This window comes from Chionomys nivalis, chromosome 4, assembly GCF_950005125.1.
Source record: "Chionomys nivalis chromosome 4, mChiNiv1.1, whole genome shotgun sequence".
NCBI lineage: Eukaryota > Metazoa > Chordata > Mammalia > Rodentia > Cricetidae > Chionomys > Chionomys nivalis.
In genome coordinates, this window is record NC_080089.1 from 66,226,814 (window position 1) to 66,242,712 (window position 15,899).

At 42.6% G+C, this 15,899-nt stretch overlaps 1 protein-coding gene and 1 non-coding gene across 2 annotated transcripts in view; one reads left to right on the top strand and one right to left on the bottom strand.

Annotated features, from left to right (window-relative positions):
* Positions 1 to 15,899, bottom strand: part of Rab8b (RAB8B, member RAS oncogene family) — a 70,957-nt gene that overhangs the window by 14,824 nt on the left and 40,234 nt on the right. Inside the window, exons 2-3 of the mRNA XM_057768429.1 lie at positions 2,480 to 2,540; positions 710 to 770 (exon numbers count right to left, since the gene is read on the bottom strand). Coding sequence (XP_057624412.1) covers positions 710 to 770; positions 2,480 to 2,540 — 122 coding nt within the window. The remainder of the gene's footprint in view (positions 1 to 709; positions 771 to 2,479; positions 2,541 to 15,899) is intronic.
* LOC130874059 (U6 spliceosomal RNA) lies at positions 8,257 to 8,360 on the top strand. Its single transcript, XR_009057102.1, has one exon. It is a non-coding gene; the product is annotated as a U6 spliceosomal RNA (small nuclear RNA).

A 15,899-nucleotide genomic window follows, 5' to 3' on the forward strand; every position in this document is an offset into this window, starting at 1 on the left:
TAAAAGGAAAAAAGATAACAAAGATATAAAAATACCTCAGCAGAATGTAGAGCAGTTCTAGAACATCTAAGAGTTAATGGCTTGATTACTTATTATTAACACTAATAGAAAAATATAACTACTAAAAATCAAATACAATTTTCAAAACCCTTAGAATCTCCTGATTTCACATTTAAAAGTTTATTTATTTTTTCACTTTACTATATAGGGAGGAGAGGAAGCCCTTACTGAATTTGTGAGGATCAAATGGAGTCACGACGGAATGTATATTATTGACAAGGACACAATACCCTGGACTCATAGGAATTATCAAAGTCTTCCTCTGGTCTATGTGTGAATGTTGACAGTGTACAGGAAGCATCTACGAAGACTGTGGTTTCCTCCTCCCACATGTCCAGCGCCTAAACTGCCCCCAGATGACATGAGCCACACTCCTCCTGTGGAGATAAACGAGCCCTTCTTCCCCTTGTGTACACTGCCAACGCTCTGATACAGTGTGTGCCGTGCTGCTTCATCAAAGAAAGCACAGCTTGTCTGTCTGTCTGCCTGTCCTGTCCTCATTCCCTGTTTGTTCCAGTCAGGTTTCCAGGACCAAGCTTACCTTGCTGAAGAAGGTAGTTCTAGACTCTAGCTTCATAACTATATATAGGCGATGAATACCCCTATTTTATTTTCGCCTGACGGCATAAAAACCCCAAAACCCACTCACCATGGCTCCTCTATAGTATGCTGTTGTAATTGTTCGGAATCTTTCCTGGCCCGCTGTGTCCCTAAAATTTGAAACAAAGAAAGGAAAGAGTGATTTAAAAAGTTACCAGCAACACAGGTGAGGACTCCAAGTTACACGAGATAGAATCCCGATCTGCTCCCAGTGCAGTGTGGCTAGGAAAAGGAGCCTGAGACACAGACAGCACACTGTGCTTTGAGAGACAGAGGCAGCGGTGGCCACAGGAGTCTGTCAGATCTCACAATGACTTGGACGAGAACCAGGACTTGATGGTAAAAGCAGCAACAGGAAACCAAATACATAGGTCCGCTAGGAACTGGCATGTGGGAGGAAACAGAGAATAGCTCTAAACTCTTGGGCTCCTGGAGGCAGCGACAGTCCTTTCTCTAAGTGCTACATGATTAAGGCATTTTGCTTTCTTGACTGCATTGTGATTTCTGTACAAAGCAAACTGCTGAACCGGACTTACAACTGTGTACATTCTGCTCAGCAGAGCAGAACAAAGCATGGCTTCTCCAGAGCAGAGCCTACAGTTAACTACACAGGAACCTGGAGTCTAACATTATTCTCCAAGTTCCCAAAGACTAAACATAAACATCTCAAATTTTTTATTTGTTTTTTAAATTCACAGTAGCCTGAATTAAGGCAAGGCATTATTTGTTTTCTTCCTTGCTTTTTCAGTTAAATAGGCCCTACTTAATAAATTATAAAATACCAGGGCTATTGAAGACCTCTACTCTTTATCAGTGTAACTCATTTACAGGTGAGAAAAAGCAGGGCCTGGGAAGACACACTGGTTTGGAGAAGCTTCCCCCAATGGCCACATCTTCAAGGCTTAGTCTTTGGGGTGGTGATACTGGGAGGTGGTGGAATCTTGACTGGGCTTAGTGGGAAGTCCTTATGTCACAGGAAGCACGTTCTTCAAGTAAACTGTAGGATCCTGGGCCCTTCCTTACTTCCTCCCTTCCCTCCTTCCCTCCTTCCTTCCCTACAAAGTGTGCTCTGCCATGCATTCATTCCCTGCCATTGCTATCCAGCATCTCATCAGAGATCCAAACCAATGGCTCCACCAAACCTAAGACTAACTGGACCAAAGCAAACCATTTTTTCTTTATAAATCCTGTGTCTTGAGTATTCTCTCTCTCTCTTCCCCTCTCTCTCCCTCTCCCTCTCCCTCTCCCTCTCCCTCTCCCTCTCTCTCTCTCTCTCTCTCCAAGACAGAGTTTCTCTGTGTAGCCCTGGCTGTCCTGGGACTCACTTTGTAGACCAGGCTGGCCTTGAATCAGAGATCCACCTGCCACTGCCTCTTGAGTGCTGGGATTAAAGGTGTGCGCCACCACTGTCCAGAAAGTATTCTATCTTAGTGATGGAAAGAAGTCCTTAATTTAAAATACTGTGGCTAGAAGAAGTCCATGGTCTGTGACACTTAGCCATTTTGCTGCATCTAAGTCACAGTGGCAACTCCAATGAAGAACTATTTTATGTTTTTGAGAATTTGTTTCTTCTCGTATAGAGATTTGGAAGGATGGGCTCTGGACCTCTTCTGGATCAGTTCTGCTCCTCACCTCCCCACCCTGCCACACAGGGATGTGCAGCGCTTATTCCCCTTGTTTTTTTTTTTTTTTTTTTTTTTTATAAAAGAACAGTCTGAAGGATTGCACCATGTCTCTAATACCCTGAATCACATTTTAACCCCATTTTCAGGTCCCGATTCAAATAGAAACTCCATGTGTCTTCATTTTTTTTACTTACCATATCTGAAGCTTAATTTTCTTTCCATCGAGTTCTATCGTTCTGATTTTAAAATCAATCCCTGCCAGAAAACAAAGAAGGATATGCTAAGTTCCTCAGATTCAATCCAAGTCTTATTAGGGAGGGAACAAAGATTTCTATTGAAGAAAAAAAAGCTCTCCAACGCACTGGAAAATGTGAGCGCACAGAGGGTGTGAGTGGCATGTTTCCTCTGAATACAGGCTGGAGAAAGGAATGCTGATCCCTCTGCAGAGCATTCCCACACATGTGAAATGCACGATTACAGGCCTCATTATCTGGGCACAAATGGATTACATCCTGCAAAGTTACATAACTCAGAAGAACTGAGAACATATTTTCTCCTTCCCGAAATATATATACACAATGCTTTCGGTCCACATGCCCCAACCTTTCCCTACAGAAGGCCATGGAGCCTCTTTAAAACAATTTTCTTTCCCTCTCTTTTCTTGCTTAGTCAAAACCTGCAAACTTAAGAAAAAATAAAATGAGACTCTGCCCATTTCATGGCAAGGGAGGGAAAGCTTATTCTATTTCATACAATTAGGAGGGATTTCATATACATCTTAACAAATGTCTTAACGGATTACTGCCTAGAACTGAAATAGCCATCGTGGTTTTCAGCCCTGGCCACACTTCAGAATTCCAGAGAGAACAAGGGCAACAACAAAGAGCTCACTTGACGAGGCCTGCCTCCTCCCAAACTGCTGACACCCATTGAGTCTGTCGCAAGCAATTCTCAAAGCTCCCAGTGTAATGTGAACCTGAGGCCTAAGCTTTACAGGCCTGAAGGGTGACACAGGAAAGGCCTTTGGGACTCTGGCACTTCAAACGTTCACCATCTCCTCACCTATCCCCAAATTATGACAGCTCAAAACTTGAAAACTTCCTTAGGACTTCTACTACAAAGAAGCACAAAACCCTTGTCTTACCAGCATGCTTTAACATTTATCAGGAACTTTTTTTTTTTTTTTTTTTGAGATATAGGGTCTCATTAGCTCAGGCTGGCCTCAAATCACTATGGAGCTGAGGATGACCCTGAATTGATCTTGCTGCTTCTCTACCTTCCAAGTGGTGGAACTGCACACTTGCACACCACTCCACCGCCCCGGGGCTTGCTTATGCAGTGCTGGGGAACTTTGGCCTTTTTTTTTTTTTTTTTTTTTTGGTTTTTTGAGACAGGGTTTCTCTGTAGCTTAGGAGCCTGTCCTGGAACTAGCTCTTGTAGACCAGGCTGGCCTCGAACTCCCAGAGATCCGCCTGCCTCTGCCCCCCAAGTGCTGGGATTAAAGGCGTGCGCCACCACCGCCCGGCTAATTTAGGCCTTTCTACATGCTAGGTAAGCAAGCACTCTCCCAATTGAGCTATGGCTCCAACCTCAGGAATAAGGACTTCTGTGGGGATCAGAGATGAATACAGCTGGGCAGCAATTTGCTAAACCCCCTCATCTGGCCTCTCAGCTGTATTTAGTTGTTTCCCCCCATTCTTTCACCTTTTAAAACACTGAACTCAGTCTCCAGTAGTTTTCAACAACACATAAACTGTGTCCTATAAATGGTCTTGAACAGTAACTGCAGCATTTGGAGTGTGCAGGGGTATTACACAGCCATGTATAATACTTCTTCACAGGGAGGTGGAAAGCACCCAAAAAGACTGCTTCCCAGTTCCAGCATAATGCATATGCATAAACCAACAGGATTTCACCCTCTTCTCTGTGTGGTACTTTTCCATGGGGGGATCCTTTGTAGCTTTCTGGATGTAGAAACAGACAAAAATGCCACCCCAACTGAGCTATCAAACTAGCCTCTTAATCATTCTTTTCTCTCACTAATGGCCCTGGACTGAGCAAATACAATCTGATCCCAGTGTTCCCGGGTAGCACGGCTCCCATTTCTTCTACAGTAGTTAGTATTGCAGGAGTAGCTGGTAACAGAAGCATGATTACCAGTGCTAGCATCCCACAGCACCTATGTCTACCCTCACTTGTTTCAGATGGAGACACTAGTTTTTATTGTGATCCGATTTTTTAAAATATTCCCAAATCCAGTGTAACAATGACCCTGTAGAAATCCTCTTTTGCACAGGCAAGGGGGCTAATGGGCAACAGCACTTTTCAACCTGAGTTCAGTGTTGAATCTCAAGTAGAAAGAGAGAACTAATTCCTTTCAGTTGTTCTTTGACCTCCACACATGGGAATGGCAGGTGTGTGCCCAGTGCACCCCTCCCCCACCACAGATACAAACCTCGAGTACAAAATAAACTAAAACCAAAAACCTACCCTTTCCTTTTTTGGCCCCCACTAAAGAACAATGCCTAACACTCAGTAGGCATTCAATAAATTATTCTTGAAATTAACATTAAAATGTTTTTAACTATTTTTAATTATGTGTATTATGTGTGGTTGCATGTGTGTGCAGAGGTCAGAGGTGCTGATTCCCTGGAGCTGGAGTTACAGGTGGTTATGAGTCACCTTATATGGATACAGGGACTTGAACCTGGCGGCAGACACCTTTCATTCCAGCATCCAGAAGGCAGAAGCAGGTGGATCTCTGTGAGTTTGAAGCCAGCCTGGTCTACAGAGTGCATTCCAGAGCCATGTCTCAAAACAAAACAAAAACAACAGCCTAGGTCTTCTGGAACAGTAAGTACACCTAACTGGTGAGGCACCTCTCCAGACCAGAAATTAACATTTAAAAAACGATACTCATAGCCGGGCGGTGGTGGCGCACGCCTTTAATCCCAGCACTTGGGAGGCAGAGGCAGGCGGATCTCTGTGAGTTCGAGACCAGCCTGGTCTACAAGAGCTAGTTCCAGGACAGGCTCCAAAACCACAGAGAAACCCTGTCTCGAAAAAAAAACAAAAAAAAAAACAAAAACAAAAAAAACAAAAAAAAAACGATACTCATGCCTTTTACCTTTTACCTCTACCAAATCTACCTATCAGACCGACAGGGTGAGATCCTGTCTCCGTAAATCTTCAGACTCCACACACCAGTCAGTTCCTGTTTCTTCCCCTTTATATTCCTCTCTCTGCCCAGCCAGATCGCTCCTGTCTCCACCTCCCTAGAGCTGGGATTAAAGGTGTGACTCCCAAACACTGGGATTAAAGGTGTGAGCCACCACAACCTGGACCCGGTTCTGGACTGCTATTCTGTAGCCTAGGGTGGCCTTGAACTCAGGGATCCCTGCGCCTCTGCCACAGTCTCAATCTCCCAAGTCCTGGGATTAAAGGTGTGTACCACCTTCCCTGGTCTCTAGGGGCTTAGTGTTGCATTCTGATATGCAGGCAAGCTTTATTTATTAAATACAAATAAAATATCACCACAAATGAGCTATCTCTGTACCTCACGTCCCTTTTCTGTAACTGTTATCCAGTCATGTAGCAGACCAGCCCTAGAGTATCATTGAACCTACCTGATTCATGAATCATTCTGGGCTCATAAAATGTCATTAAATGTAATTTGTTTAAAGAGTGGTTTTCTTTCTTCCCTTATTATTAGCATATGTGTGAGAAAGAGCTCTAGTGTGCACTACAGCTGAGCGTGGAGGTCAGAGAACAACTTCCGTGTGAATGATGGTATTTGGCATTGGTTCAGCTGCAGCGTATTATAGTGGATTAGCTAACTTGGAAAAGCAATCAGAACCTTTCACTAAAAATGGAGGGTATTAATAGTACTGATAAGAACTGAACTGGAAAGTGAAAGACCTAGACAGGAGGCTTAACTATTCTGGACTGCTGTATCCTCAATTATCAAAAAACCAAAACAAACAAACAAAAAACTAGGAAGGAATACATTCCATGTGTCTGTTTATTGGAGATAGGGCGTGTTACGTGGGGGCCTGAAAACAGCTTGTGGGAATCTGATCTCTGTCCACCGAGCAAGTACAGAGGCTGAACTCAGGGTGACAGGCTTTACAGGGCTTTACCCATCTCACCATACTCTCCTCGCCACCTTGCTTTTTCTTTTCTTTCTTTCTTTTTTTTTGTTTTCATTTTTGTTTTTTTAGACCAGGTCTCTTACTCTCTTACTTGACTGGAACTTGTGATGAAAGGTGAGGCTGGCTGGCCAGGGAGATCCGAAGTTTCTGAGCATTGGGATTTCAACACACAACATTTAAAAAACAAAACAAAACAAACAAACAAAAACAAAACAAAACAAAAAAACCATAGGATTGAACTCAGGTCTTTGTGCTTGGAACTTTCCATCTAAGCTCCCTCCCCAGTCCCTGGTGTCTCATTTTTTAAAGGCTTGTCATAGGAACATCATATTCTGGTGGGCTAAGGCCAAATATGTGCAGTAATCAGTGCCATGGGACTTACCAAGATTAAACTAATCTAAATTCATCCAAGATTTAGGTTAAGGCCCATCTTAACTCAAAGACTGGAAAGCTTGTTTGGTATGAATCATATATTTTTGCAATATTCAAATATATTTCATTAATGAAATTTCATATTTGCATCCATGTGAAATGGGCAAACCATAACCTGTGTCACCATTCCCTGTCACGAACATTCCTCCATTTACTGATTAACTGTTGTAGTTTTCCGACGGTAACTTCACTTAGTGTTTAATCACCAACCAGAAAATAAAAAGACAAGATGGTGAGCAACCCAGGAATCTGACACATCCTCTGCTAAACTCTGATGGTTCCAGCCAGGACAGTCCTCCAGCCCTCCTGGCTCGTCCCTGTTCCCCAGGACGGTCCTCCAGCCCTCCTGGCTTGTCCCCGTTCCCCAGGACAGTCCTCCAGCCCTCCTAGCTCGCCCCAGTTACCCAGGACGGTCCTCCAGCCCTCCTGGCTTGTCCCCGTTCCCCAGGACGGTCCTCCAGCCCTCCTGGCTCGTCCCCATCCCCCAGGGCGGTCCTCCAGCCCTCCTGGCTTGTCCCCGTTCCCCAGGACAGTCCTCCGGCGCTCCTGGCTTGTTCCCATTCCCCAGGATGGTCCTCCAGCCCTCCTGGCTTGTCCCCGTTCCTCGGGACAGTCCTCCAGCCCTCCTGGCTTGTCCCCGTTCCCCAAATGACTAGAAGCTGAACGCAGGAGGAACTGTCACAAAGCCAGCACCAACGACCACAGTGCTGGCCTCTGTGGGTGCATGAACACACATCCAGGCAAAACACCTTCACACACGGATAAAATATAAAAATTTAGAAGAATAAAATCGAAGAGAACAATTGCATCTCTAGAAACACAGCTTTCTGAAGCACTATATTTCCTGATTCAATAGACTTTAAAGAGCATCAGTTTTTGGCAGCAAATAATACAATAATTTGTGTTCAAAACAACAGCTCTCTGTCAGCCTGACTCATGACCACTCCACGAACACAGACTATGTGAGTGTGGCCCACTCAGCTGGCAACCTAAACCAACATCTATCTACCTTGGGAGACCAGAGTTGAGTAAACCCAATAGGATTTTTTCCATGGTTTTAAAACAGACTTACTTTTCCCATTAAAATTTATCTATTCAAATAACACAGGAAACATACTATAAGAAAATATTCCCAAGGGATTCAGGCCATTTTCATTTTGACAGTTTTTTTCTGAATTGATTCTTATGCTAAATGGCTGCTTATAATTGATCATGTTATTCACTATAAGGAGGCAGAAGAGGGGATAGGACCAAGAGTCACATGTCTGGGAAGAACCTAGGAGATTAATAGCACAGGTTTGCTTTTATGGCTAAGAAAATAGATCCAGATAGATGCAGGAATTTAATTAGTCATAAAACCCAATACAAATGATGAATTAAATATTTGTGTGCTCATTTCGGCAGCACATATACTAAAACTGGAACAACACAGAGATTAGCATGGCCCCTGGACAAGGATCCCATGCAAATTTGTGAAGCAGTCCACATTTTTTATCCACTTGGCACTTCTTCTTAAAGTGCTGCCTTTTAAGGGAATTATTAGAGATGACAGGTAATGTAATGGCAATGAGATTTATTTTTTTTAAAAAAAACATTTCTATTGTGTGTGTAATGTGACCATGGGTTTTTTAGGCCATGACGGATATGTGGAGACTGGAAGACAACTTTGTGAGATCTATTTCTGTCTATCTTTACCTGGTGGTCAAGGTCAGGTTGCCAGCCTTGCATACCACAGACATTTCCCACTGAGCCACCTCACTGATGTTCACGTAAGGTTAGCTGATACACTATACCAATAAACTATGGTCATCTAAGGATGGAGGAAAATAAGACAATATCAATAAAAAATCCTATTTGCAAATAAAAAATTAAATTTTGTTATTTTAAGATCACGACTGCCCCAAGAGACATGAACAAGAATGTCCAGGTCTTGTTGTGATGCCTGTTCTTTAAAGGTCATGGGAAAATACTGGCAACACCACTATGTCCACCACCAGGAGAGGAATACCAAGAACACACTCTTGTTATTTGAAGAGCGAATGCTCTGAGGCACTAACAATGCCACATCTATCAACACGGTGGAATCTAACAAAACATAGCATTAACTGGGAAAAAAAACAAGTTGCAGAAATATAGTCAATTACTGGAAATATTTAAAACTGCTAAAAATAAAGCCTGTTTCATTAGCACAGACATCCATCTGTAAAGTAGTACAATTACACTTACATCAATTGATAATTAAAGCATAAAACACGGGGCTGGAGAGATGGTTCAGCAGTTAAGAGCCACAGCCGCTTTTCCAGAGGACCGGGGGTTCAATTCTCAGCATTCATTCAGCAGCTAACAACTGTCTATAGCATTAGACTCAGGGAAATCCAACTCCTTCTTCTAGCCCCATAGACATTGCACACAAGAGACGCACAGATATTTGTACTGGCAAAATCCCATACATACAAAATAAAATTTTTTAAAGAGCTTAAAACATGTATGAAAATAGTTGCTAACAAATTAAATAAAATAATAAATAGTAAAATAACTATTACTTCTGGAAAGAAATTGAGGATTAAATTGAAGATTCACATGGGGATTGATTCTATATTAACTAATTTTTAAAAAGATTTATTTTTAAATTGTGTGTATGCACATGCGTGGGTGCGCACATGAGTGCAGGTTCTTATGAAGGCCAGAGATGTTGGAGTCCCCTAGCTGAGGTTAGACCATGTGTGAACTACATGATATGGGTGCCGGGAATTGACTTCAGATACTCTAAATGAGGAGTATGTGCTCTTAACTGTTGAGCCATCTTTCCAGCACTATAATTATTTTAAAAGCATTACTTTTAAAATCAAGCAATGGGTACATGGATATGAGTGTTTTATATTAGCAATGATAGGTACTGGATTCCCAGTTGCTGGGTTCCTCTGCCATAGATGCAATAAGCCAAATCAAACCTAATTGATAAATCCAGGTTAAATGAACAGATCAAAGCAACGCCTGGGTGACCCTTGGGAAGGCAGGGTAGTAATCATGTGGCTACCAGGTCTTATATAGCCTGTAGGCATGGTCTTGAGCAGACCCAGGGAGGGGGGCTGATTTTTGGCAGGCTTTCTCAGGGACAGGATTTGGAATGGGAGGAGTGAGACCAGAGCATGGACTGCCCCTAGCTGGAGATCCCCAACATCCCAACCTTTTTGGGTATATATGGATGGTGGTAGAGCTTCCAACTAAACAAGCAGTATTTTCATGTACACTTTAGACTTTAAAACTTCTTTTTTTTACATGTGTATACATGTGTGTTGCCTGTGAAAGTATGAGCACATGTGTGTGGACATGTGTGCATATGTGTGTGGGTATCATCAGAGGCTAGAAGAGGAAGTCAGATCTCCTGGAGCTGCAGTTATAGGCAGTTACAAACAAAAATGCTTTTTGAAAACAAATATTATGGTTGGATGATGCCTCAGTGGGGTGATCAAGCATGAGGACCTTGAGCCCATGCTAAAAACACTAAAAGAAAACATCGTGTGTGGCACTCTGTATCCACAACCCCAGCACTGCAGGGTAGTGATACTCCAGGGTGGGCGTGGCCCTCACAGGCCAACCAGCCTAATCAAAACAAGCTCCAGGTTTGTGGAGACATCTGTCTCGAAAAAATAATGTTAAAAGTCACAGAGGAAAACACCTGACATTGACCTCTGAGCCCCCAAATACATATACATAAAATAAAAGGTAAAAAATAAAAATGTAAAGCAAATATTGGTTGTTTGGAAAACAAACAAACAAAAAAAAGGCAGACATCCATTCACAATACATAGGAAAGCCATCCAAGTTTTAATAATGAAAGGGACTTAAAAAGATCTAGCCGCAGACAAAGCAGGCCCTTCCAGCCTTGTTCAATATAGAGGGCCTGTGAGCCCTGTAATGTTACCATGTTGGGTAGGTACTCTGTGTGTGTGTGAGACTGGATCAGATAAAGGAGTCCTGATTTTCCATTCAATAAGAGAAGGAAGAAGACCCCCATTCCTTCCCCCATGGGGTAAGATACTAGGGCCCTGTTAACATCTCTGAGAAGAAAGCATTTTATAGGATACCCAAGGACTCAGGGCTTCAAGGAACTAGAGAGGTGTGATGTGGAGTGTGTGCCCATTCACAGTACTGCTTATAATACAATTCTCAGAAACCAGTGAGGCAGCTGGAGGCAGCTGGAAAGATGAGTTTCACCAAGACTGGGGAGGAAACACGGAGCACAGCCCAACCCACAGAATGGGCCACCTTTCATCCTGCAATTTAGAAAGAGTTTAACGCGATGGAGCAGACAGACTACTCCCAACCTTTCACGCTGAAGTTGAACTAGTTGACAGATGTGAATATGCTAAGCACCTCCCCCAAGAAAGGAGAGGCTGCCCTGGGTTAGTGGCAGGGCGAAAGGGTACCACTGGCTGAGTGTGGGAAAGACTGCTTTTAGGCTGGCCTTGGGAACTCTCTATGCGGGGCAGCAGGCCAGCCCTCCTGACCTTCAGCATGAGCTGTGACTTGATGTACTCTGTGCTGTGGGTGCTACAGTTCATAACTACATTCAACGTCTCTGTTCTGGAGACTCCTGGAACTCTTATCAGGGGGGCGAGGGTAGGGGAGAGGCCTGCTGCCTGAATCATTAAAATTAAAATCATTAAAAACCGAGAGGTCTTCAACTGGATTTTCCCTACCTGTCCTACTGAAGTTTAGGGGCTTGCTGTTGTTACATTAGGCTTTGTCTTAGGTTCTGATCTTTTGGCTGTAGGCACTAGAACCATGGTGGGAAGGTACATTATCTGAATCACTCAGCCTTTCAATAAATGATAGCAAAGCACAATTCCAAGACTACGTTTACTCAAAGCACTGAACATTTTTCTACACCGATTGTCCGTTCCCTTTGATGCACTTTAAGAGACAAAAATTTAACATCATGTTTTTACAAGTGAAAAAAAAAAGATTTACTTCTGTTTAAAAGCACATTTGAAAACAGCTGGAACCCCAAGTTGTCTGCATATGTGTTATATGGTTTGTCGATTTACATTTCTGAGCTATTTCAGTGGAGAGCTTCCCAAATATTGAAATCTACTTCAGAGAAACCTATATATACTCTCTTAATTACAAAGGTTGATTTTTTTTTTATTTTACATAAATTGGTACCCTCAGAGGTCAGTCAGATCCCCCGAAACTGTAGTTCCAGGTGGTTGTGAGCTATCATATGAATGCTGGGAATCAAATACAGGTTCTCTGAAATAGCAGTAAGTGCTCTTTACTGAGGAACCATCTCTCCAGCCCCCTTGTTTTTGGTTTATGAGTCAAAAGCCTTGCTATTTAGCCTAGGCTGGTCTCAAGCTCAGGATCTTCCAAGCCAGCCTCCTAAGTGGTGGGGCCACAAAGATTTTTACTCTTAGCAATTCAGACACAGCACAGGCTGCTCAGGCCAGTTTCGAAACTCTCTGCCAGCCACATTTTGCCTAGGCTTGTGTGTACTTCTGAACACGGAGAATAATGAAATTTGAGCTGGCTTCTAGGTGATTACTTAAAATCTCTAACTAGTGAAATTGGAAAAAAATGAGTCACAGACTTACTTTAAATATTTTTTACAAAGAAAAAAAAACTTGGAGAAAATGTATAAAAGTAGAATTATAATTAAGAATGCTACTTAGATTTTAAAAGGGAGGGTTAAGACATTATTCTTGTATAAACATTCTGTGAGTTTTATATCTAATGTCATCATATAGTCAGAGCTGCCTACTTTTGTATCCTTACGTTAAAATTTACTATTTGCCTTCCAGCTTGAAAATTTTATTTTATTTTTTTTTAAATATTTATTTATTTATTTATTATATATACAATATTCTGTCTGTGTGTGTGCCTGCAGGCCAGAAGAGGGCACCAGACCTCATTACAGATGGTTGTGAGCCACCATGTGGTTGCTGGGAATTAAACTCAGAACCTTTGGAAGAGCAGGCAATGCTCTTAACCACTGAGCCATCTCTCCAGCCCCAGCTTGAAAATTTTAGTCTAGGCCAGGCGGTGGTGGCGCACGCCTTTAATCCCAGCACTCGGGAGGCAGAGGCAGGCGGATCTCTGTGAGTTCGAGGCCAGCCTGGTCTACAAGAGCTAGTTCCAGGATAGGAACCAAAAGCTACGGAGAAACCCTGTCTCAAAAAATCCAAAAAAAAAAAAAAAAAAAAAAGAAAAAAAGAAAAAAGAAAATTAGAAAAATTTGGTCTAATATTTAGGAGGCAAACATTTAGATGAGACTTTAGATAGCCACTGAAAGCTATGCGTATTTGTGTTAGCTCAGTTAAGTCGATGCAAAGAGAACTGTTAAGGTGAACTAGCAAGGGCTCATAAACACGACTTACCATTTACAAGACTCCTGACAGCCGGATGGTGGTGCACGCCTTTAATCCCAGCACTCGGGAGGCAGAGGCAGGCGGATCTCTGTGAGTTCGAGACCAGCCTTGTCTACAAGAGCTAGTTCCAGGACAGGCACCAAAGCTACAGAGAAACCTTGTCTCGAAAAAACAAGAAAAAAAGACTCCTGACATACTAACAAATGCAGTGGAACCTTTCATGGTTCTTCAGGTCTTCTACTCTATGAACAGGAAGTGGCAAGCTAAGTCCATCTGTGGTAGAAATTAACCCTGACACAAATCACCACTTCCTGCTTTAAAAAGCTGCATAGCTTTGCACTATTTTAGAATTTTCTACTTATATCTCAAATAAGACAGCTGTACCCATTAGATCTGATCAAACTAACAAGAGATGAGAAATCAGGAGCTAGCTCTACAACCTGGGGAAGAATTCTCAAATTTTCTTTAGGCCACAACATACATGACAGAATAAAAGCCCTATGGTGAAGCACAGATTTCTGTAACATGTGGGGGCTGGCTTGTTTGTTTTGTGTTTTCTGTCCTCCCACCAGGTCCCCCTCTTCCTTGGCTTCAAAACTGAAGTCAAAAGGTATGCTACTTTGGAGAAGAGATTTTGCTTTTGTTTCCACAAAAAATGAGAGGCTGTGGATTTATTCAGAGTTAAGAAAAATCCAGTTTGATCAAGGAAGACCACCTGAGAAGTCTCCGGCAGGAATAGATGGCCCAGATGTCTGAGTTCTTCATCTAGAACAGGTTCAAGACTGCTGCCTGAGATGATCAAGACTCACTAGATACTTCAGTCAGGACTTGATCAGAACTCTAAATTTTCTTTAGGTCCCCATAAGATTATCAGCGCCCCCAACCAGCTGGAAGTAGCCTGGAATATTATGCCCACATTCCCAAAAAATGGACTATGGATATTTTCCTTTTTTTTTTGTTTTTTTTTTGTTTTTGTTTTTTTAAAGAGGGGGAAGGGGTGTGGGAGAATTGTATTCTGTCAATCATGTTTTAAATAAATGCTGATTGGCCAGGCAGGAAATATAGGGGGGAAAACCAGACAGGAAGTAGAAATGATGTAATGAGAACAGGAGAATTCTGGGAAGAAGGAAGTTGATTACTCCCACTCCTGCCCAGATCACCGAAGCAGCAGGATGTGATCTGCCCCACTGAAAAAAGGCACTGAGCCAAATGGCTAACATAGATCAGAAAAATGGGTTAATCAAGATGTGAGAGTTAGCCAGCGAGAGGCTAGAGCTAATGGGCCAATCAGCTTTATAACTTACAGAGATCTTTGTGTGATTTTCTTTGGGGCTAAATAGCTGTGGGAACCTGGCAGGACAAAAACCATAACAAACAGGACCCCCGCTCATGTTACACACAGATTAATTTCTTTGGCACTGCTGGGGAGAGAATTCTGAGCCTTGGAAATACTAAGCAAGTACTGTGCCAGTGAACTGTGTCCTGAACCCGTGCGTGTACTTTAACAACTTATGTGTATGTGCTTCTGTCTTAGTGTTGCTGTGACAAGCTGACCATCTGGGGTTTTTGGAGGAATGTGGAAGACTAGAAAAGCAATTGTACACTGTAAGTGGGGTTAAGAAGCCATCCCAGTTGGAGTTTTCTAACCGTAGAGCTGAGAACCAAGTAGAATATGGAAACCTGGCTCAAGAGGCTTCAGAGGAGAACAATGTTAGCAATCAGACTAGAGACAATTCTTGTGATATTCTCGCAAAGACTGTGGTTGCTTTCTGCCCCTGTCCTAAGGACCTGCCTGAGGCTAACATAAAGAGTTTGTACTAACTTTGTTGGCAGAGGTGGTTTCAAGACAGGCTGATATTGACTCCATTATGTAGTTATGCAGGTCTAAAGAAAAAGAACAAGCAGGGCAAAAAGAAAGAAAAATTTACACTTTGAGAAGAAAAAGTACATCAGGAAATTTAATGTTGTAACCAAGTCTTATGCTCAAAGGTATAAGAAGTTTAAAGAAAGGCCTGATGGTAGATGAAACAAAGGAAGCGGTGCATTCAAGGCAAGACCCCACTCCCTAGTACCAACTTGTCTTAGTTCCTTTTCTGCTGCTGTGAAGAAACACTATGACCCAGGCAACTGAGAGAATCGAGTTTACTGGGGGCTCACAGTTCAGAGGGTATGTAAATGATCAACATGGAGGATAGCATGGGGGGACAAGGCATGCATGAACCTGAAGCAGCAGCTCAGAGCTTAATCCTGATCCACATGCACAAGACAGAGAGAGCTAGCTGGGAATGACATGGGCTTTTGAAACCTTTTACCTGCACACATACATGTACCTCACACACATGCATATGCTCACAGGTACTTATACACACACAGGAAATGTGTCTCAAGTGTTAGTCTGGAAGTAACAATGAGTTTGACATTTATCATGAGAGGAATTTAAGATTGTGAACAGATGTTTTGTCTTCAACCAAATCTCTGTTCACAAAGAATTTTATATGCGAACTCTTCTTGAAATATCAAGGTTTGGAAAGCTCTGAGATTTCCATTTTCTCCCTGTGATTAACTCAAGACCCAAACTTCTCAAAAACGAAACCAGCTGCATCTCCTCTGCTCCATCCATGTTGCCAAGAAAGTCACCTCTGCAACAGGAAAACCTCTAT